A 24,897-nucleotide genomic window follows, 5' to 3' on the forward strand; every position below is an offset into this window, starting at 1 on the left:
AGTACAAAAACAAAATGAGAAAAAACAATTGTGCAGCTTTGAAGTGCTGCTAACAGTTGGAGGAAGACGTACGCCTGCAACAAAGTCAAAAAACGTAAAAGATTTCAGAACATTGCATGAAACACGAAACATGTCAGGTGGCAGTGTAATGTCCTCGTGAGTGGATATCAGGCCCTTGTATAGCAAAATTAAGTATGTCCACATATGCGATGTCCACATATGTGGATGCCAGGTCCTAGGAGGTTAAGACTGTCTAATGTTATTCTATCTAATGCAAGCTTCACAAAGACTGGCTGGGATTTAAAACCTCATATCTGAAATACTCTAGTAAGTGAGTGTGAACTTAATTTATTGGATAAACCGATAGTATCTCTGACTGTATATGTAGGGCTGTGTGTTTGTGTGTGTGCGTGTGTTCGTACAGGTGAGACTGTAAAGGCTGCTCTCTACACCAGGATGAGTCACACAACACTGCAGTCCTCCTCATTTTCTCCTTTGCGAGGAAAAGAGAGACAGAGAAACCAGCGCAGACTGAATTCTCCTCCTGTGGGTGAGGGCCTCTTCACCGTGGTGTCACTTCTTCACGACACAGTATCTTTGTGTTTCGCCCTCTTACGTCGTTCTGCGTCTTTACTCAATTCACCCGACACATCCCCTGTGAGTCTGAAATAACTGACGTTATTTTAGACAACAGCGAATGGTTTATGTGGGCGTTATGATGTTCAGCAAAGCATCAGCACAGCACATAATAACCGATTCAGTGGATCAGTGCTGCTGCTCACCGAGGCTGGTTTTCTGCTGCCTCAAACGCTGCCTCTAATTGAAACAGGGTTGAGTTTTGATTATTCCTCTTTGTGCTGCTGAACAAGCCGTGGCAGTAATTCAGTGCACCGGGATCAGGTTAGAGTCATCCCTCTGCTAGCTGCATGTCCTGGGTGACTCATTTCTCTCTCGTTTCTTTCTCATCACACTTACTTTTGTCCGTCTCTATTGGAAATTCACACACATGAGGACTTCACTGATTTTTCCCCTTAAACATGATAGTGCCTTCTCACTGTCTATTTGGTGGCTGAGAATGGAGTCATAAAGTATCAAAAGATCCCAATTGAATTTGCACAGTTGTCATGGTGAAACTGAAACTACCTGAATACTTGAAAGGCTGTTTTGGCTTACAAGTTGAGTTGTGCTTTTCAGTTCAGATTTAATTGGCTATGATATAACATCTGAAGAGCTGCCAGTGAGGGTGAGAGGTGAGAGTTAAAAAAAGAAAGAAAGAAAAGAAAGAGAAAAGCAAGTAAAAGTTCTGCATGTAAAATATCTCAGTAACTACTCTGGATTTAAATGAAAGACAAAAACACACCCGTCCATTAATTTTCTTAATCATTAATCCAGTTGAGGGTCACAGGGTTATTGGAGCCTTGAAACAATAGTTTTTCATTTAAAAAAAAATTGTTTCTTAGTATGAGTGTGGCTACGTCTTCGCCCACACTGTGTAAAATGTTCAATTTCACGCTCAGGCGATGGCAGTAGTGTTCTGTGTCACATCAGCCACAAACACAAATGTGTGTGTGTGTGGTTGTAATCACTGTGAAACGAATGTGGATATTCTAACTGTATATTATTAGCCACGATTTAACTGCAACTTCTCGGTTATTTGTTTGCTCTTCAGAGGATTAAGAGCATTGCTAATTTCATTTCAAATTAAGACATTTGGCTTTAACTGGAACAATCGATAATGTTGGATGACTCAGCCAGGGTAACTTGGAGTTGAAAGCTCTGTAATATCAGATAAAATAACAGGGAACATTGACACGCACAGGCTGTGGAAATTTGTAAATCAAAATGATTCAAATGCACTGGCCACAGTTTGCACAAACTTGGCTTGATTTGTATTCGTATAAAGAAGCAGCCACTAGCAAACAGTTCTGTGCTTGAAGGCCCTGCTGTGAGAAGGGTTAGCAGAGTTTCCAGTTTTTAACTGATTGGGATGCTTTTCAGCAACATCTTAGCCAACCCGGACAACAGCGAAAAATATGTTTGCATTTTTTTCTGAAGTAAAAGCAAAACTACCTGACACAAGCCCCTTTGCATGAAGAAGGGCATCTGGCAATTTTTACCCCAAAATGTAAGCAATATAAAGCATTAGTTATGCACATTATATTCCATCTTTTAAGCCAGAGATTTAATTTTAATTCAGTGTTTTAGTGACCTTATACTTGTTAAGAGAAGTTCTTATTGTTCCTAAGTTGATCATGTATTTCATAGGTAAAAATACACTATGTAAAATATGAAAGCCATTCCTCACACACTTTGTATAGATTGGACTCTGTTTCATACCATTTCAATTAAAAGTCTGTCTAAATGCCTATAGAGGAGAGACGTCTAAAACTGATGGCAATAGAATTCCTATGTAGATGCAGATGGACTGCAGGGAGAGTTGGGAGAAAATAAGAGAGACTCTGGCTGCAGGTATGGAGCAGGGGGAGAGAATAGGAATGAAAACCCTAATGGGAATGGAAGCATACATGAGAGGGAGGCAAGGTAGTTGGACTAGCGGTGGTTAATCTGGTTGACTTTAAATGTCAAGGTGGGTGCTGAGGACAAATGAAGAAAAGAGTCCAAGCTGGATGGGGAGGAGACTGAGGAGTCAGGAGTGAAGAATAGGAGTGATTTGTACCAGTGGGAGTGAGAGGGAGTTAGTTATCCAGCTAGACGAGTTGGGGAGGGTGCCACTGATGAAAAGGCAGGTAGAGCTGGAAGCAGCTGGGACAAAGATGCTGAGATTTGGGCTGGGAGCAATGCGGATGGGCAGGATTAGTAGGTTAAACAAGGATATTGAAGATGGTGAAGCAAAAAGGAAAAGAGAAAGGCCAAAGAGGAGATTTGTGTATGGGCTGAGAGAGGATGTGAAGAGGAGGGGTAGAGATAAATGATCAGAAGCGAGATATCCAGGGCTAATAATGAGCACCTGTTATGGGGTAAATAGCAATCACATGAAATACAGTTTGGGTGTCCGCATACATTTTGGGCATGAAATGCAGGTGTGGAGTTACTTGTAAAAGGTAGGATGGTTTTCTCTGAAATGTGGTGAAGCTGAATGACACAGCACGTGCAGTACACGTTCATGAATGCAATTCTGAGAAGGTGAGAAAAAAAAGGAGATCAGCAATAGTCCCTAAATAAACCCACAAATACAGGCTCTTTGCAGGAACTGAATATGGTTGCTTTTCTCTCTGTGCTGTGCTAGGTATGTGCAAGAGAGCAACAAGGAAGCAGAACAAGGAGTCATAAGACAAGTTGAGAAAATCAGTTGCACAACTCGGATTGAGATTATTTTGTATCAGATTTATATCTGAGTCTCTTTTCATTTGATGAGGACAGCGCTGAATAGAATCCACTGTTCTCTCCGTTAACAGCGAAAGAATTCCAGAAAGGGCAAAGGGAATTCAGCTGGAGGTGAGCCGGTCACAGCAAACACATGAGGCTCCCTGTCACATGCTCCCAGTACATTCATTAACACACAGTGTTCTTTTCCCCATGTGTAAATGGCAGCAGAGACATTTGCAGGCTTTAAAGTGGAAGAGCTGAAAGACAACAGGGCATACCTGTGCGGTAAAATGAAGGGCAGACAGTAATGTCAGGATGATATAAAGAAAATCCCATTACAAGTGGATCAAATCCACTGTGAGCCGGTAAATGACTAAATCTGTTAACTAAACAATATTTAGGCTGTAGAACAAAAACGCTTCACAATAAAAGCCATGACTTAAAACAAAATCAGACTGGACCAAAATATAAATAAAGAAAAATACATTATTTATGTAATGAGCATGTACTTCGGTCTAGAAAAGGACAATTTTACTTTTTTGAGCAAGAACAATGTGAGGATATGAGTGAAGTTGTTTTATGTTCATGTTGAAACGCCTCTGGGAACTTTTACAGTTAAGTTGAAGTATAAGTTACATTTGAATGTAATTGTCACCGAGAAACAAAAACCACATGTATTGAATCACCAGTCAAATCTCATTAAACATAAAGGGCTTATGAAGATTGGTTGCCGGCCCCCTAAACAAGGTTTTAAAACCTCTTTCTGTTAAACCCCTTTAGTGCTCTCTGTCCTGACTAATGTCTCTCAACCTGCTATAGATCGCGGGCAGCTGGAGATGAACAAATCTCTGTGTTACTGGAGTAGGGGGACGCAGTTTGGAACTGGCAACCTGCTGGGGGGTCACTGAGATAAAATTCAACCCATGCTGTAAGGTACGTGTGGGGTGTGCCATGCGGGCTATCCAGCTGTGAGCGCAGTCCCGCCCATTCATCGAAAGCGCCCGGGGGTCGCGCAGAATCTGATTTGGATTGACCGAGCTGTCATCCAATGAAAGCGCGTCAAAGCGTGACTCACCCCTTTTCTTTTCCAATGGAAGCGGGCCGGAGAGGCGGATCAAAGGAAGCAAACTTGGTTGAATGACCATTAAAGCAGCAATCAGCGGTAAATATGTTATGATGCCACGCTCCAAACGCACACCGAGCGTATTGTCCGAGGTGCCGGGAGCGCACTTTTGCACCGGTTAGTCACTTTGCGAAATGGCCGTGCGCAGGAGGAGTGTCGCTGCAAACCAAGTCGGGGGTGGGGGGGTCGCTCTTCAGGGATTTGAACAGTGATGGGCAGCTGTTGGACACTGATTTGGCGCAGCGGCTGACGGTGAATTGAACAGTGCGGTAACGCGGGTTTGTTTTTGGGGTTTTTTAACCATGGACGGAGAAGCTGTCTTTTGTGGCTGTCAGATGAGGAGAAGGAGGAGGAGCGGCTGACTTCTCCTCTCTGCTCAGTGCAAGTGTGAGAGAATCGTGATGCTGATTTTTGGCCAAACGTGAGGCTCCCCCGCCGCTGCCGAGCAGGCTTCAATGTTCGCTCAGTACAGGTGCATCAGGATTTGAGTGGACGTGATCAGAGCCGTCACCATGGCATTCACCTTCATATGGCATCCCACCTCCGTCTTTTCCGCCTGCAAACCGCTGACAAGGATACAGGAAACGTATCTGCACATATAACGGATTGGAATTGGCCAATTGATGCTGCTGCTTGCACTATGATCTCTGGGGAACTATCCGAGTTGTGTAATGGTTTTATTCCATTTGCAGCGCGTGCCCTGCAACCTCCGTGGATGATGGCTAATTGGGCCCAATGATGTAGAGCCAAATCCACCTGGATCTAATGTTCCCTCCTCTCGTGGCTCCCCTGTGACTTTTTGCGCATGTTCAATTGTTTTTTTTAATTCCCAGAGCTTTTCGCTATTCTCGGCTATTGCTTTTGGTGATTTCATTTTATTTGTAAAGGCTTTTAAGGACGACTGTTTGCTTCTGAAAGTGGCGATTAAACTGACTGCTAACTTTACATTTTACAGTCAAAGCCCCCGGGCTGTCTGAAGCGTGATCAGCTATGGAAAGTTCAGCTAATAAAAGACATTTAATGCGACTCATCCTTGGGACTAAATAGTTCCCTTCCCTCTTTTAAGTGGAACAAACTTCTTTTTCCCTCCCCTGTCTCCTATAGGCTATTTGTTTAGATAACATTCTGTCACTGCATCCACTTTTCCACTATGTCCAGATCAAACAGTGTCAGCCCACCCGGAGTCGGTGCTCCCGGGTTGAGGGGAGGGACCGAGCACAGATCAGCTTGGGGAGAGTCTCAGTCTGTGGCCAACGGGTGCCCATACTCAGCAAGATCTCCGCGCAGGAAGCTCACCCGGACCAACAGCCGGTGGACGGAGGAGGATGATCTGGACCACCGGCCGCCCGGGCGAGCCTCCACGACCGTCAGCAGGGTCAGCTTCAGGTCCAGGTCGGCTTGGCAGGACCATGGAGAGGAGAGCCGAGACAACAACCGCGCGTCCTCTAAACGTCCAGACGGCGAGGTGAGACCCAAGTCCGTGGAGCTGGGTCTGGAAGAGCGGAGAGCCAAGCCGAGGACCGACGAGGAAGAGGTCATGCCCGAAGTAAACTTTTCCTTCGTGGCGTGCTGCACCAGCGTCATGCACATTTTCAAATCCAAAAAATTCCAGTCGGAGAAGTTGGAGCGGCTCTACCAGCGCTACTTTTTCCGTCTCAACCAGAGCAGCTTGACTATGCTCATGGGCGTACTTGTGCTGGTGTACACGGTCATGTTGGGCTTTCACTGCTCCGGTGGGAGATCGGGACCGAGCGTAACGTACGTGGTGGTATTTTCTGTGGCCATCTTCCTCACGCTCGTGCTCATGGTAATCTGCAACAGGAACGGATTTCACCAGGACCACATGTGGGTCGTGTGCTATGTGGTCATCCTGATGGTGTTGGTGATCCAGGTGATTGGAGTACTGCTCGTACAGCCCAGAAGTGCCTCGGAGGGGATCTGGTGGACCGTGTTCTTCATCCATGTCATCTACACTCTGCTTCCCGTCAGGATGCGAGCTGCGGTCATCACTGGAGTTATTCTTTCCGCCATCCACGTGGCCATTTCTTGGATGTTAAACGAAACGGACAGCTTTCTGTGGAAACAGGTACGTCGAAGAATGCGCTCTGTTTTTAAACGTCTGCGCAGAGATGTGAAGCCACGCGTTGCGCGCAATAACGCACATTACACACATTTGTTCAAAGCATCCCGGTGCTGAACGTTTCTCTCACGATCAAGTGAACAAAAGTGATAGAGAAGTAATAGAAATTGTAGGATAATAAATGTCACACACACACAGTGGCAAGCACAGTCTCTCTGATGGGGAAAAAATGGGGGACCCTTTTCAAAGCCACTTAAATCACTTCTGTGTGAGCTCTCAAGGACAGATTGTCCAAAGTGTGTGATTCTTCATGTCAGATCTACCAAGACAATCAAAGATCAGAGAGGGTCTTTGAGTGTGGCCATTAAAAGGGTGTAAACACTTCTGCCTTCAGCTGTGATCTGATCTAGATTATCTGAAGCATCTGAGACCGCAAGTTTATTATGTTAACCAAAGTGCCTGTGTGGGGGGCTTTGTGGTTAAGTCAGAGTCAGGAAACTCCTAGATGCGAAAAAACAAACAAACAAAAAAGTGAAACGTGTTTACTTGAAATATTTTTCCTTTCTCTTTTTTGTGGTTTCTGGTTGTCTTTCCAACACCGAATGACTTAATTGACAAGTTGAGCTGGTGATTGGTTAGACAAACACTTCAGTCTGAGCGAAGCCACTGGTTGGCACGGAAACAGCAGCTGGCTTGTTGCTTTTCAGTGGTGCCAGCAACTGTGGGCTCAGCACAAGTATAGCTATACAGCCAGCTTTTTCCTTTTGCAGTTAGAATTCTCTGTTTTCACTTGCCTCATAAAATCTCATTTGTTCAGCAAAACTAACAGTGCGCAAAGAGCCTGGTTTAATGCCAAATACTATCAGAAAAAGTCTGACACCTGGACATATTTCACAGTTATGAATTAAAAGAAGTGAAATCGTGATCCTTTGTTACGATATCCAAATTTATTGCATTTCATTGTTCTGTTTCATTATGACACATGCCTGAATATTCCGTATTTTAGTCTTGCCATTTTAGCTCTTACTAAACTTGATCACAGTGGGTTTGCGAGGATGGAGTTAACCCCTGTTTATTGACTTATAGCATTCATATAACAGTCTGGTAAACATCCTGTGCAGAGGATGTTTATCAAACATTTGAACATGATATAATTAGTAAAACACTGAAAACACTTTTCTAACCGCAGAGCTATTGCATATTTAGGACTAATGAAGCTATAAAGAATTAATGTGCAGCTTAAACACCTGAAATCAAAGCTGTTTAACAGAAGGGAAGGAAAAAAGTGTTTGGGCTTAGCTTTGGAAAAACTGATTTCAGATTGTTTGTTTTACATCATCTGGGCTCTTAATAAGCTTACAGCTGATAGTTTCAGGGGATCTTGTTTTATTGTTCTGCTGAGCTTCCATGTTTCCCATAACATCCAAATTCCGCTGCTGGTATTATTATCCCACTTGGACAAACGTGGGATGGATGGATGATATTATTATTATTATTAATATATATATATATATATATTTTTTACAACGTCAGTATTGCGTTCAACACATTTGTCCACATTTGGCTGGTGGACTTTATCTGTAATAAATGCACTCGTGCAAATGAGTTTAATTTTCCACCATTATTTAAAGGCACACTTAATTGTGTTGACTACTAAGCTCTATTAACTCCTAACTGCTCTCTGTTACGTGTTTGCATGTTGCCTTTTGTTGTTAACCCATTTACTGTTTTTTTTTCTTTACAAGGCTGTGTGCTGCTTAAACATCGTAGCTCATGTACAGTCAGCGCTCCTATAAAGATGTCAGAGTTTATATGGAGAAAGATGCCTATTTATAGCTGAAGAACCTCCACAGGGATTCATCCTTAAATCGTGAACTACAGTAAATTTGTGGATTACTTTTTTTAGAGGCCACTTTAATAGTTGGGGCATGTTCCATAATGAGGAAATCTTTATGTTATAGTGTGCACTTCCATTGTAAACTATACTGTAACTCAAAGGATGACATTGATTGCATAAAGATGGATTGCTTAAATTGTATCATAAAAGGAGAATGCAGTTTTTAAAAAAGTTAAATATGTGCTCACATGAAATTTGATGCCAGCAATATATTTCAAATAAGCTGTGATGGGACTGCAATAGACTGCAAAGTTTAATAGTAAGATAAGCATGCAGTTTGTTTATTTATTTTGGAGCCACATATGTACTGCCACCCAGATTTGAGCTTCCTTATTTCAGAAGGATGACAATAAACTACAATGTGCAGCAGCATAGCTCCATGAACTGAAAGTATTGGGTAGATATGAAACAAAATATACAACATTTTCAACGTATGCTGCGCAGGTGAAATCCTATCCATTTAAACAATGCATCCTTCAAACACCTTTTTTTGTTTTGTAGTTTTTATTGGCTTTAAACCCAACATCACAACAGAACAGTGAGCAGCTGCTTATGAGTCTGGAATAAAGAGAGGCATTTGCTCCATCAGTGAAAAGTACTGGATAGAATAGCAGATACGTCTTCAGTTATCGCTTTGACAAGATTTTCAGAAAATTTGACCTCTGATGCGTGATGTCGAAGTAATGAGATTCAAACTCGTCCAACATTTTTAGTGCATACACCTATGATAAGAAAGCCCTATGTCACTTTGTTCTTGAGTTATTCCAATCACAAACTTGGGTGTCCATGCTGCCCGCCTGCCTGCCCGGCAGGGTGACAACAATACCGCATCAACCTTTTACGGCTATGGGGGGGGAAAAGTGCATGTTTTTGAATGTATAACACAAGAAAGTCCAATGGGAGATGTTCTGTTGTTATTTTAATCCATGCTTATTAGGGGCTTTTGACATCCATCCTTCATATGCAGATTACAGATCTAGGAGAAGAGACAAGGGGTCTATCTCCAGCTCACGTCTTCTTTTGTCCTCCACTTGTCCAGTTTCTTCAAAATCCTTAAGAAGACACTACACACCATGGGAGTTGCAACATTTTAAGCTAATTTTGCTTTGCTTTTTTATCTTGTTGGTGCAAAAATACTATTTTATGCATATCAAACTATGTTATCTTTGGCATTTTCCATAAAATTGATTCTTTGCTAAGGTGGCTGTTATGTGCAGACACAAGACTGGTTCATCCCTTGAGTTTAATGCCTTTTTTATGCTTGAATGATTCATAGGTCAGTGTTAAGTGGATCAACAAATAGTCTTTCCTTTGGAAATGGTCAGGTGCAAGGACTGGACTGAAAATGAGTGAATAAGTAGCCAATGTCAAAAAGAAGACCACTTTAAAAAATGACAAGAAAGTCTGGCTGCTTGGAGGAAAAACATAAAGACACGAGGGGTGGCTCAAGAATTTTGCACTATATATTCCTTTTTAATACTTGATGGATTGCCTTTAAACTGTTTCCAATTAATTATTTTGTTTAAATAGTTTCCTAATCAATGCATTCACTATTAATAGAGCATTATATGTTGTGTCTCCTTGTAGCATTGCAGTGTCGACAGCGCCGCTTTCTTCACTGAGTTTGCAATGTTCAGTGGAAGCTTTTGATAAGTCTTGAAGCAGGTTCTTATTCAAGTGGTTAACAAACAAGATGCACACATCAGAGACGGCGGTGTGTCAGAAAGAAACCTGAAGCATCAAGACTCGGGAGAGATTGAGATTGCCACACCTGTTAGATTAGCCACGGATCCTCTCCATCAGCCATGACTAAGCCCAAATGCAATGCAGCCACGCCATTTGTGGGTCCAGGTGCAAATCCTGTTGACCAGTGTTCTGAAATCTTGTGTAAAGCCTGAAATCAGAACACTGGTGGCTGATGTTGTCACGTCCACGGTTTTCAAATGACATTTTCAGCAATCTGGTGTCGATATACCCGTAAATTGTTCAGGAAAAAAAAGAAGACAAATCCTGATAGAGGGTAGATTATGATACTTTTAGGAGGGTGATCCAGAAAAAAACGGAAAAGGAAATGTCCTTGACTGTATGTGGGCCATCAGTGGTTTATCCTAATTTGGAAGGAGAACATTTAGTTTGAGTACCATGATCTCACATGAGCAGCCCTGTAAACTCCCCACCACGGCTATCACAAACACCAGAAAGGATGAACTCTTTTATGCCCTTTATTTCTTTTTGGAATCTAATTTTTGCTTATATGCAAAACTCAGACTGATTTATTAGTTTTTTTTGTGTCTGTGGCATGTGACCCCGCAAGTTTGTGTTTTCTCAAAAAGCAACATTGTCATTTGATGTGCTGATGTGAGTGTGTGGGAACGAGCTGCTGTATTTGCTGTTCTTTCCTTGCCACGCTGTTGTTTTTAGTAAATCTGTTCTCTCCTGTTTATACAGGAGCCAGCTCTCTGCTGAGTGGAACGAGTGCTGTGAGATCCTCAGATAATCGGGTTTCTGAGTCTTCTGGATTTTTTTGCAGGCAGTTTTTAAAAAACAAAACAACAACAAAAAAACAGCGAGTCAATCTTGTAATCTTTTCTAATGCTCGATTTCATGTGTGGACATTGTGGTGCCAGAAAACCCACAAGTCTGCGCGGCCAGGGTGATGTTGATTTTTATCATCCATTCATTGTGAAGTGTGTATGTGTGGTATGGCTTGTTTGGTCGAGCGAACACAATGCTGTTCAAACTCTGGTGGTGCTAGATAGCGGAGCTGGGTGGAATTGAAATGCATTTGGCCAAATTAGATTATATGTGTGGATGTAGAAAAGCAGGGGGCGTGTAAATAGAGGTGCACAATATTTGCTTTATGACAATAAATACCAGAACAGAAATTAGCTGCCTGTCCAGTGAGGTATTCATCCCTTGGATAAGTTTCATCACTACTAGGTGGCAGCTGGTAATGTTATGTGTGTGTTCTGGTGAGAGCGGCCCTCCAGCAGTGGATCTCCAAAGCAGAGCAAGAACTTCTGTCGCCAGATGTATTCCAGGACATCATTGCCAGAGTCCATCCCAGTCTGCCATGGGAGACTGAATGACACTGAGCAGTGCTGCAACAGCAGTCTGAACAGCCTGCCCATAGGGAAACACTAGAAGGGGAAAGACAGAAACGAGCTGGTTAGCAGTGACTAAACTTTTAAGATGAAAGCGAGGGGATTGCTCAATAGTAGAATGATGGTGTTGTTATCTCAGACAGCTGACAAAATGAAAATAAATTGCAAAACTTTCTTGAGCAGCCGTGACTACACTGTAAAAAGAAACTAACATTTGCTTAAAATCTCTGCAACAAGACTCAAGATTCTTTATTTGTCACGTGCATAGTTATACGAGTGCAACACAAGTTCGAAATCTGAGATTGTACATTGTGTAGTAGTGTGTTAAAGTGTCTTGTGCAGTAGTGAAGCCAGAAGGATCAGGCTCCTCTTGAGCCTCTATGGTGTGGAACCTTCTGCCTGATTGCAGAAGCTGGAACAGTTTATTGCTGGGATGTGATGGGTCCTTCAATATCTGAGCTGCTCTAGTCCAGCATCTCCTGGTGTAAATGTCCTGTAGGGAGGGGAGAGCAGCCCTTCAGCAGTGTTCTGCCGTACGGATCACTCTCTGAAGGGCTTTTTTTTATCCTTGACACAGCTGTTCCTGTACCAGGATGTGATGTTCTGTGTGAGGATGCTCTCCACAGCACCTGTATAGAAAGTCCTGAGGATCCCTGGAGAGACCCTGAACTTCCTCAGTTGTCGGAGATGATACAGGACATGCCAACAGTTTTTCACTCAAAAATATTAAATAGATTGGAAACCAGTCAAATCTCTTAAATAGACTTTATTAGTCGAATAACTACAACTAAAACTAATTAAGTTGTGAATAATTAGTAGTAGTACCACATAAAATTGAGTAAGTATAACTAAAAATTAGGAAATTAAGTGTTAGTGAAAACCACATAAAAATTGAGCAGATAATACTGAAATGCTTGGTAAAGGTAACTGACAGCCAGACTCATTTAATATAAAAATAGTTCCAGCATGTCCCGCCATCAGACGCTGTTAAATATGACTGGGAATCTCAACTTGCATGTAAGATAAAACTGTTGGCTGCTTAAACTGGCTAATTGTTGCCAATGAGCTTGTGAAAATGTGCCTGTGTTATGACCAACATATGACGTTCAAAGGAACTCAGTGCAAACTGAAGAAAAAGAACATACAGAAAACAAGAAAATATAATATATACACGGGAAATATATATAAAAAAAAAACTTGCAGTAGTGTGACCGTGCCTAAAAATGTGTCATGAGTGTTCTGAGCCACATGTTCGGGGTGGCCGTAGCTCAGGTGGTAGAGCAGGTCAGCTACTAACCGGAAGGTTGGCGGTTGAATCCCAGGCTCCACCAGTCTGCATGGCAAATGTCCTTGGGGAAGATACTAACCCCATGTTGCTCACCGATGCATTCATCAGAGTGTGGATGTGTATGAATGTTAGACAATAAGCACTAAACAGTTTAGAAAAAGTGCTTGGGTGAATGGGTGTGATTGGGTGAATGAATTTGTTGTATAAAGCGCTTTGAGTGCTCAGATAGAGTAGAAAAGAACCAGAGTAGAGTAGAACCAGTCCATTTACCATGTTCAAAATGCAAAAAACAACAACAACAAAAAAAGGTTGGTCAGGCTAAGACTCGTTTTCTCTACCTTGTAACTTATGAGCTCCTTTGTTAATGTTGTGAGACAATTATCAAAATTCAGCATCCCCAGGAACATTTTATCTGTGAAATTTTAAGTGTTATGGTTGTTGTATATGTTGATGTCACGATGCTGAAAATAGAAAATAGTTTCTAATTTGCTGATGTTTTGTAAATTTTTGTTTTTTCTACTGCGGCCACGTGACATTACCAGGATGGCAAAAGCTTCGGACTGAACTGGATTATGCATATAGCTTGAAAAGTCAACAACGATGCTTCATATCATTGAAGGTGACCTAACAGCGAACACCAGTAAAATAATAAGACATGGCAATAACATTTAACTATAGATGCATGTTTTGAAAAGGAAACATGCTGATCACAGATTCTTACTGTTTTGAAATTGCTTTTGAATACAGAAAAACAATCATTTTAGTGTGAATTTGACTAAAAGCTGTCTTGAAAGTAAAGCTCTTGTAGTGAAGTGCAAAAACTAAAAAGAAAAAAAAATCTTATCCCTCTCCCACTTGAAGGAAAAATGGCCAAGTTGGACAGCAAACACAAAAATTATACGAGAGCTTAGATTATGAAACAAAATCAACAAAACAATAAAAAAGGCTCATGGTTTGTTTTTTTTTTTATCCCCCAGTAAGTTACACAATAACCATCATGACACAAGGACGAGCTCAGACCCTCCCTCAGGCTAATGACCTGCATGACAAACAACTTTCAGGTTATTGTTCGTTTTTAGTACAATTACCTTTTGCTTTTTTAAAAGATGGTCCAAAGAAGACTAAATAACTAAACCTTTTGATGAATATGCCCGTCCATTTAAGAAGTCCCGTGATTAGGGGTGGGCGATATAAACGATATACGATAGAAACTGTATAAATTTGGCCAACGATAGATTTTGCGATAGCGCATGTTGATGATGTCATCGAGCTGCGCCTGTTTTGGCCGAAAGCAGTGGCTAAAACCATTATCATCTGCAAATTATGCCGACAGTCATAGCAAAGAGATGAAACACTTTTGAAATATGGGGAAAGCCAAAAACTGCACTTCCTCCACTTCCGTAACATTGATTCATTAATGTTGAATTCTCTCGCAGCTGTTCTGTTCCCATGTTGTTGCAGTATATTGATAACTAACCTCGTATTGTGGATGAATAATATCAATAGTTCTCCTGACTGAAGTTTGGCCCGTGTATAGCATCCTGCTATGCGATTTCATTTCATTTGTCCCTGACCACCAGAATCCCTCACGTTAACTTTTATCGAGTGGAAAAAAAGTTGGCGTTCATCCTCCAGCTTCACTGTGCTAATGTTATGCTAACATAGCTGTGTCGCTAGCAATCACGTAGCACAACATTATATACCAGGTAGTCCAACTTCAGTAACCCTGCAAACACCACTGCTGTTTAGTTTTCTGTCTTCATTTATGTTGGAAGTGATAACAGAGCTGTACGTTTGAATTAGTTTCAAAAATCTCTCAGTCAGAACATGGTATGTCATGTTTAGGTGGAAACTAGCGAGCTAACTTCCTGTTAACTTCTAACTCCGTTAAATTTAATAAATTCTGTTTTCATGGATGCCTGGATGTTAAACTTAATTGTTACACCTGGTAAAGCAGCAACGCTGATGATTTTATTAAAGATGAATATTTAGACCGTTTTTTATGGGGCGCCGTTTGTAAAGTGAAACATGCTGAAATCAACGGCAACATTTTTCCACATTTAGCTCAAAACCTTACAAAAACATATTTTTTCGAGTAATTTTTTACAACATTTAGTAAAATATTTGTAACTTTTCATCAAATGTTAAATATTAAATCTAAATATTATATTTAAATCTAAATGTTAAATGTCAAATCTAAATGTTAAATCTAAATGTTAAATGTTAAACCTAAATGTTTAGGCTAATATGCAAATGTATCCGGTTGTTCAGTGATGACGCGACAAATCCTACTTCCGGGTCTAAAGTAGTCTGCGTTTAATATGGCTTTTGTGTTGTTAACATGTTTAATGTTATGTATTTTCTTCTATTTGATCTCAAAAAGCTCCTAAAACAGTCAGTGATCCCTGTTGACCTCCCTCGGCTTTTATTACCGCTAATCATTTATTTAGGCTCAGTTTTTAAAACCTTAGGATGTAACTACAGCCCAGCCCATGCAACAGTATATGAATGACTAACCTCGTATTGTGGATGGATTATCTCAGTTGTTCTCCTGGCTGAAGTTTGGTCCTTTTACAGCATCCTGCCATGCGATTACATTTGTTCCTGACCACCGAGAAAACTCACGTTAACTTTTATCGAGTGGAAAAAAAGTTAGCTTGTTTATGTTATGCTAACATAGCTGTTTTGCTAGCGGTCACGTAGCACATCATTATATACCAGCTAGCCAAACTTCAGTAACCCTACAAACGTCACTGCTGTTTAGTTTTCTGTCTTCATTTATGCTGGAAGTGATAGCAGAGCTGTACGTTTTAATTTGTTTCCAAAACCCCGCAGTCAGGACATGCTATATTGTATTTAGATAGAAGCTAGCGAGCTAACTCCCTGCTAACTTCTAACTCCGTTAAATGTCATAAATTCCGTTTTCATGGATTCCTGGATGTTAAACTCAGTTGTTACACCTGGTAGAGCAGAACGCTGATCATTTTATTAAAGATGAAAGACTTTAGACAGTTTTCAACTCTCAGTAATGCCACAGTGATCGTTTGATATATGGACCTGCAGCGGAGTTTAGACCCAGACACGGCTAGTGACGTCAGACTGAACAACCGGATTGTACGGATCAACGGAAATACCAAAATAAAAGCTTCCCGAAAACCTCTGGTGCAAAATTGTGTCTGTTCTCTTCCTCGCTTCTCCCCGCCATGTGCTGCTTCACTTCTTGCCTACGAGCATGTCCAGCGATTTTGCTGGACATGTGCTGCAGCGATTGTGAAGTGGAGACTGCAGCTGCTAAGAGTGCACTACTGCTAAACCTTTGGATGGCCGACAAAACGGATCTTCCGATGTTTTCAGCTAAATCGCCGGATGTGCTTTCTCATGGTCGAGTTATGGCTGAATTCCAGTGGAATGACGGTCCCGCCATAATAGACGTTCCAGCCATGTGTTCCAGCCCTAAACCTAACCTTATCTAACTCTAACCTTATTCCTAACCTTTACTAGCAGTTAAATGACGTAAAATAGTGTTTTCCAAAGCGATTTTTAGAAAATGAACGAAAGTGCAGATTGAGTCCAAACGGTTCTCATGTGCTCTCCTTTTTCCGTTGCCGTAATTTAGGAACGTGTTGGGTACCCGAAAGCATAAAATGTTGACAATTTGTCACCTAGCGAAAATTATTACGCTTTGGGAGTGAGAATGTGTCTGACCACTACCGGCACACTTTTGCACCGGAGGTTTTCGGAAAGCTTTTATTTTGGTATTTCCGCTGATCCGTGCAATAAATTTGCATGTTAGCCTAAACATTTAGATTGAACATTTAACATTTAGCATTTAGATTTAACATTTAGATTTAGATTTAAATATGATATTTAGATTTAACATTTAACATTTAGATTTAAATATAATATTTAGATTTAACATTTAGATTTAAATATAATATTTAGATTTAACATTTAGATTTAACATTTAGATTTAGATTTAACATTTAACATTTAGATTTAAATATAACATTTAGATTTAACATTTAAAATTCTGTTTTAAATATGAAAAGTTACAAATATTTTACTAAATGTTGTAAAAAATGACTTGTTTTGAGCTAAATGTGGAAAAATGTTGCCGTTAATTTCAGCATGTTTCACTTTACAAACGGCGCCCCATCCGTTTTTAACTCTTAGTGTTCGTTTGACTTTGGGACCTGAAATGGACGGAGTTTTGGACCCAGATTACTCCGCGAAGCTCCTCACTACGGCAGCCGTAATGCTCTGACAATCCATCAAGCAGTGCGGCTTACCAAAGTTGTACTAAAACATTTTTTAACAGATTTCTGCACGCCAAAATCGGTTCGAGGTCAGTAAGCACAACCAGAATTCATACATAAGGCACAATCTCGATTTTTGAGAAAATTAAAGGATTTTAAGTGTGCCTTATAGTGTGGAAAACACGTTATACAGAAGAAAAGAATATATCGTGATATATATCGTTACTGCACATGCTTCAAATTATATCGCGATATGAATTTTAGGCCATATCACCCAGCTCTAGTCCCATGCTTTAGGAGTAGTTTGGTGAAATATTGCCATCTACAATGCAAAGAGGTGATTTTCAGTTTCTGATCCTTTACTGAAAGGGATCCAGGATCCAACTCTAGGAATCATTTTTGATATACCTTAAAAGTATATGTGAGATTCTTGGGGTATTTTAGATCTGGAGCACAGGAGCACGTCCCTGAAAGCAACAGGCTCTGCTGAGATCCCTGAGATTACTGAGCACAGTCCTGCCCTAAATAACCATCCCTACATCAGTAGGTTTGACTGTCCCGTCTCGGTTTTGCAACAGGTAAGTCTTCATCACCTCCTCAGCCAAAGCTTCTTGAACACAGACATCAACAGCATCCTCCTGTAGACATAACAAAGAACCTGAGTAAGCTTACTTTTATCCCACATATTTCAAGATATGGACACACAAAAAAAGTGTTTTTCACATGAAATGTGAAGCTACTTGGTAACAAGCTCTCCATTCTCTTATCTACGTCGTAGCTTTAGTTTTTCAGATTTTAAATTAAAATTGAAAATAGTCATTATTTAGAGCTGATATTTGTATCCAGAATCTAAAAAATCAGCAGAAAACCAACATTAAATCTTTGCTTGATATCATTATGTTGTTCTTGCATGAAGCACTATAATATCTTGGGGTTTTTTTTGTTTGTTTGTTTTTTTGTTTGTTTTTTTGCCTGTCCCGTTTGGATCTTTAGCCATCAGAATTGTTGTCTGAAGGCCAAGAAAGAGAGCAGCACAGCTCCTCCCAAAAACCCTCAGTGTCTATATGCATTTAATATCTACTATAATATCTTGTTAACTTGATTTCAGAATTAACACATCAATCCTCATGAAGTACTTTGAGTATTTACCTTTATCTCCTCCGCTTGGTGTAAGGACTGGACTTTCTTCTCTTAGCATCAGGCTACTCTCAGTATAAGTGTATTTTCTAAATGGCTTTAATTGGTATAAAAACAGTGCTAGGTGTTAGTGATGTGGGCCTTTTATATTAGATGACAATAAAAACCTTGACATGCTGCCCATACTCATCATCCAAATGGTATAAAGCCACAGACTTGGCCCAAGCAGCGTCAGCCCAACTTACCTGTGACAGCTTATGTTTATGGCTTTCGCCCATACAAAAGAACATGTAACAACCTTTTCATTATTTTTTTAAATTTTTTTCACTGATAGGTAAAAGTCCAGTTTCCTCCAACATACACGTTGTGCCGCGACGCCAAAAGACAGCTGAAACGTATAGATGCCAATCTCTTAAATGTTTTGACTCTGTTTCAAACAGTTTTATTTCTCTGAAATAAATGTAAATAAAATACCTTACACACAAAAGCATCTCTTACATTTTTAGACATCTATTTCAGTATATCAGACTCAACTAATCACTTAAGTGATATTCAGAGTTTTAATCAAGGTCATCTAACTTTTAATTATAGTGATATTTACTAAACCTCTGAATTACTTTTTAGAGTGTACATGCCTGCCCGAGGATAGCCTATGTGTGGGAGCGACAGCATGCATGTTCGGTTAAGTCATTGTTTCTGAAACTGCAGGGCTGGCCCGACTTGTGGGATGTGGAGCCACTGCAGGTGGAGGACCTGGAGCGAAAATGGATTTGTCCTGTTATACATAACACTCTTTGTGACGCTGCACCACAGCCTCCTAAGCTGTCATATCTGCGCGTACCTGACAGCATATATGCTGATACCAGCCTGTCTGTGATAGGCCAGACATCCGTGTCCAGAAAGCAGTCACTGGTGCTGATATCAGTGTTCTCAGTGTCAGCGTTTGTGGTAACTCAGCAGGTAAACCAGCTCATCTACTAATTGGGCCGTTGGTGGTTCAATCCCTGGCTACTCCAGTAATCATGCCAAAGTATCCTTGAACAAGAAGCTGAACCCTGAGTTGCTCCCAATGCAACTGTCACTAAGATATAGAACATAAAAAGTGTTTGTGTGGATGAATCAGCGATGTTGTATAAAGTGTTTGAGTAAAGAAATCATTGTGCTTCATGTAAAGATGCAGCCGAGACTGAGTGTTGATTTTTGTTGTGCCGCTCTTTGCTCTACATTATCAAAACTTGGCACACAAGGTGGAATGAAATTGTCGTTCGCTATGCACTTGCCAGTAAATGCAGCCAGGAGCTGCCATCCTGCCACAAGAAATAGATAAATTTGATGATTTTTCTTTTTTTTAATAAACTTGCATTATTTTTTTAGCCCCAGCTGATGCCACTTAAGACACTTTGTCACTTCACATAGTTCCCTCTGGAGCCACAAAAGGTGTAAAAAACCCAAAAAACTTTGACGTGCACGATTGTTTCTGTTCCTTCTTACTCTCCTCTGTACATCACTTATGAGGAACACTGTTATTAGCCTGTGTTCACATACAATGTGTTGCTGGTTCCACTTACCTTGTACTCAACATTCTTAACATAAGTTGTGGGATTTCTCATGCGCTCCTGAGATACTTCCTGGGTTTGTTTACTGAGCTTCCCCCCCTTAGAGTTTAAGGCTGCTGGAGTGAAAAGCACTCTTTCCATTCTCTGCTGCTCGCTCTCCAAGCGCACAGAGGAGGGCATGTAAGCAGACCAGTCCTATATTGGCAGAATTCCAGTGGCAACAGGGTTTCTGTCTATCTGATTGAATTGCCTGTTGCTCGTAATGTGTGGAAATTGAAAACAGATGTCCACATTGTCCTCCTTCCTTTACCTGCCTTGTTACATCCATCCCTTCTGGTCCTGACCTGTTTCCAAACAAGCTTTTAATTTCCCTCATCCCCTGCGGACAGACTTTTATCTACTTTCCTTCCCCAGAACTAGCTGGAGCGATGAGATAGAAGTGGCCCCTGGGAAAATTTTCTAAATCAGAATCTAAACATCAGATTTCCCATGGCAAGGTTTACTGCCTTGTCTCCATCCCCTGTGGCAGCATCCAAATCTATAGTTTCAGCTGCTTTATGTTTTGTTGTATTTGAGAATGCGAGCACCCTGAGGCTGAGGAGAGCGACGGACGATGATGCCGTGTCGGTGATTGTATTTGAACTACACGTGGATGTGGGGCTACCTTGAATGAGTAGCTATCAGAGACCACTGCTGATGTACTCTCCCGAGAGTCCAGAAAAACTGTGCTCAATACTCCTGTAACTTAGCAACAGCTTCTATTTCACAAATATCCACCAACTTCTCTCAGTGCTTTCCTGGGAAAGCTTGAGCATTTTGACCTGGCCTGCGCGTCATTTTGCCTGCTGGGTCATAATTTCAGTAGAAATCTTGAGAAATGGCCATACACGTTTTAAAGATACAAGTTTGGATTTAGGTGGACAAATACGGTGTGTATTTTTTCTTTTTTGTCATATTATGTCTAAAGACCAATGATGACGTGTGCGTTTTTTCATTTCGTTGCTTTCCTGACAGTAGAATTTTTTTCTCTTAGCTTCTTTGTGAGGTTTTTGTAGGACTTCAGGATCATAAAAATCAACCTGGAGAAAATTCATCACAATGTAAACGATCCCTCCCCCTTTTCTTTCACATATCAAATTTATTTAAGTGGCTGCTGGAGCTCATCCCAGCATTCAGAGGTGAGGAGATGGTACAACCAGGACAGGTCACCAGTCTGTCTCAGGACTAACACAGAGAGACAACACTCACACCTAGTGACCATTTAGAATCGCCATTTAACCCAACTCCACTACCTGCACATCTGTGGGAGGAAGCCGTAGTATCCAGAGAGAACATGCAAAAGAATCCTTCTGATCATTATTGTCCTAATCAGCACAGTCTTATAAATTTGGCCATTCCCACAGAAGGTTTCTCTAACAGCAGCTAACAACAGCACTTACTGACATAAAATTTCAGGATGTATTCAGTATCGCTGTCATCAGTCAGAAGTCAGCTTCACTGACTTGTCAGCTTGTCTCAGACTCCTTTCACAAAGTTTTACAACCTCCTCCAGAATAAAGAAATATGGACACTACTCACCCGGCATTGACAACTGAGATAAAGAGCAGACAAGACGCTGCCCAGAGTCAATTTCTTATCTGAGTGAACTCACTGCAGATGAACGGAGTTTTTGAGGTGACTCAGGGTTAAAAACATAAAATATTTAACTGATCTTATTTGTTTTTAATGCCTTATTTATTGCTAATTGTTGATATTATTCACATTTTTTAAAAATAAAGTGTGTATAGTGCTTTTATGGAGTATAGTTTAAATTGAATGCTTTTGATCACTCTTGGCTGACTAAAACATATTTGTACAGCATTATGTTCCAGCTAATCAAGGCATTTTTCTTACTTGTGCTGAATGTCACAAGGCAAATTAGTCCAAAGTTTTAGCACTGGAGCTAACTATGGATGGAAACATAGACCAAATGCTGGACACAGCCGTGCCTCCATAGTCTAGGAGGACTAATAATGAAAGATTCTGCTTCCTTTAATGTCGGTATGTTGCTGTAATTACAGAAGCATCATTTGACAGAGAAATATAAAACTGATTGATAGTTTCCTCCTTATTTACACTGTTGCGTTTCCACTGTGGTGAGCTGAGTGGAAATACTTGGGATCTTCATTGCTTCACTCTGCTCATTTGACATTCATTAGCTTTAATTAGTTTGTTTGCAATGTTGCAAATCAGACTCGGGGCAATAGTATTTTCAGGGGAAATTAAAAATAATTATGATATACTCTCAATCATGCAATTCTTTATAGCAAGGCAAGGTAATTACTCTGAGGGCTTGTGTTGTAATCATGTATTGATTCTTGCTGACCAGAGCATTTTTGTGATGATTATTGTTGTTGTTCTCTTCTTTTGTTATGTGAGGAAACAGTTGTATAGATCGTAATTTTAAGCAAAAACAGGTCTTTTCCAGTCTGATGACTGAAGCGAATTACAGCTGTTGTCAACTGTTTTTCATTTGTTTGAGCACTGATAGCATCTTATGCATCTTTATTTGACCTCCACGTCAAGAACCAAGTTAGTTTATCCACATATCTGTATCAGCCTGCAGCTTATTTTCAGTGTTAACTACCTGTGCTAAACAGACCCCATGTTTATGTTTCATCACAGCTCTGGATATCCTCCTTAATCCTTCCAAAGCATAATCAGCCACAATCAGGTCTGTGGCAGCAGGAGTGTTCCACTGGGAATATAACAGTTCTCATGATATTAAGCTCAGAGTTGTAGGTTTGAATCTCATTAAACTTGATCAGTCTAAGCTTTGAATAAGTGGCGGTATAGCGTAGTGGGTTACACATTTGCCCAGCAAGCACAAGTTCTCTGGTTTGATGCTGGGAGGAGACATAAAGTCATTTATTTAGTAGCGTTTTTAAGCATCAGATGCAAACCTAAAATATGCTTCAGATAAGCAAAATTAAATTTAAAAATTGTGTTAAAGAACATTGTGGTGTTTTTAAAGCTGGAGTCAAGATTTGCACCAAGATTTGCCAAAAAAACCTTTATTCTCAGTCTTAATTGCTAACATATGAATGAAAGAGAAGCTAAAAAACCTTTTCACCTTGGCAGGGGAAGAAGGTTTACAGGTAATTATGCTTGACAGATAGTTAATCGGGAGGAGAGGTCTTGAACTAACGGTTATTATCAGTAAGACAACCTGAAAGTTCACACAGTTACTGTGAAATGAAGCATTAACGCAGGCAGACTGACTTTAGTCTAGTTAAAAATGAAGCTCCATCATTTTTTTCTGACTTAGCTCAGCACTACTTTGTTTCTACTTAAAGCAGTTCCATCATTTGTGTGTGTGTGTGTGTGTGTGTGTGTGTGTGTGTGTGTGTGTGTGTGTGTGTGTGTGTGTGTGTGTGTGTGTAAAACTATAACACTATTAATGCTTTTATTATTTTTTAGTGTTGGATGCAAAAGACATAAATATGTGGAGTGGAGTTAAAGAAATACTGAACCTGAGGTTGTGGTGTTTTGAGGAACACTAGTTGTTTGCAATAATACTGCAGACACTTGTATATCTGCTTTAACATGTAGCAAGCTGTTATGCACCTTTTACTCATCTCATTAGATATGACTTTTGAAAATGCTGTTAAAATGCAAGCATTTCATTTTCAGCAGAGGCTACAATGTGTGTACATTTTTGGTGCCAAAGTACACACCATGGTCCAGTGGCTTGCAGAACTACCTTTAGCAGAAATAACTTGTCAGTCTCATACGTCACTGTGGAAGAATTTCGGCCTGCTCTTCATTACAGCGTTGCATCAGTTCATTCAGATCTGTGACTATTTGTTTATATGAAGCTCCCAGCCGAGCTTTGACTGACTTTGCTATGCAGAGGCATTCATGGTCAATTACTTGACGGTGCTGAGGCCATGACACCGCTGCCACCATGCTGGACAGCTGGAATGAGGTGTTTGTGCTGATGTGCTGTGTTTGGGTTTCTCCAGAACACGGCACTTGCATCATGGTCAAACATTCTGAAAGTCTTGCAATTTGTTCAGATGCAACTTTGTAAAACTAAACAGTGCTGCCTTGTTCTTTTTAAATTAAAGAGGCTTTTTCCTGGGAACTTCACCAAACAAGCCATATTTGTCCAGCATTTTTCTAATCGTACTCTCATGAACTTTAACATCTAACATGCTAAGTGAGCTCTGTAGAATGTGAAATGTAGCTCTTGGGTTTTTTGCAATTTCTCTGAGCAGCAGAAGGTTTAAGCTTGGGGTGAATTTGCTGGGACGTCAGTTAATAGGAAGATTGGCAACTATGTTTTCCACTTCCTAGACTGATGGCCACAGCAATGGCTTCTCTAAGATGATTGTGGATGTTTTTCCTCGGCATTGTGTTAGCACACACCTGAATGCTCACACTTGCTTATGATCAAATTATGAAGTGCATTTGATCAGCAGCAGCTTGCCTTGAACTAAATCCAGTCAGTCAGAATCATTTTGAAATGATGTTTATCACAGAAGGGCGCAGCACAGGTTTTAGCTGCCTATAACAGGGGTTTGAGGTAATGCTGTCATCTCCTCCTTATTAAAATAGTTTTATTCTACCCCATCCGTCACAAAAACCTAACTAAAATGCGACATTTAGAACAGTAAGGTGTTCCAGCCTGTATTCAGATTAGCAGTTAGTGTCTTGCCAAAGGATAGTTGACATGCAGACTGGGGCAACCAGGGATCAAACCACCAACCTCCCAGACAGTTGGTAACCTGCACTACCTCCAGAGCCACAGCCACCCCAACCTCTGTTTGTTTAAAAAGAGGAGGTGGAATATGTGTTGAATTATTTTACCCACTGGAAACAGAATTTCCACGACAAAGCCAAAAATAATAATAATAATAGTAATAATAATTTTTGATTGGGTGGGCAAAATCTAGGAAACCCTAACCATAGCTGCCACCTGCCTGATAGCTCACAGTTTAAGCTCATATGTCAGTGGCATTCGGAGCTTTGTGGATCATAGAATTTAAAGGATTATGCTGGCATGGGAAATTTAAATGACATAAAAATCCTCTCCATTCAATGAGCTATTTTTCTCCTGCTTTCATGGGACATTTCTGTGTGTTTAC

At 40.6% G+C, this 24,897-nt stretch overlaps 1 protein-coding gene across 2 annotated transcripts in view; it reads left to right on the top strand.

Moving 5' to 3' along the window:
- Window positions 1-3,882: 3,882 nt before the first annotated feature.
- The window catches only part of adcy5 (adenylate cyclase 5), a 97,080-nt gene continuing 76,065 nt past the window's right edge, over window positions 3,883-24,897 (top strand). For both annotated transcript variants that reach the window (XM_082507339.1, XM_082507340.1), the window contains exon 1: window positions 3,883-6,536. In XM_082507339.1, the coding sequence (XP_082363465.1) occupies window positions 5,601-6,536 (936 nt within the window). In that variant the 5' untranslated portion in view covers window positions 3,883-5,600. The remainder of the gene's footprint in view (window positions 6,537-24,897) is intronic.

This window comes from Aulonocara stuartgranti, assembly GCF_965226115.1.
Source record: "Aulonocara stuartgranti genome assembly, chromosome: 16".
Classification (NCBI taxonomy): domain Eukaryota; kingdom Metazoa; phylum Chordata; class Actinopteri; order Cichliformes; family Cichlidae; genus Aulonocara; species Aulonocara stuartgranti.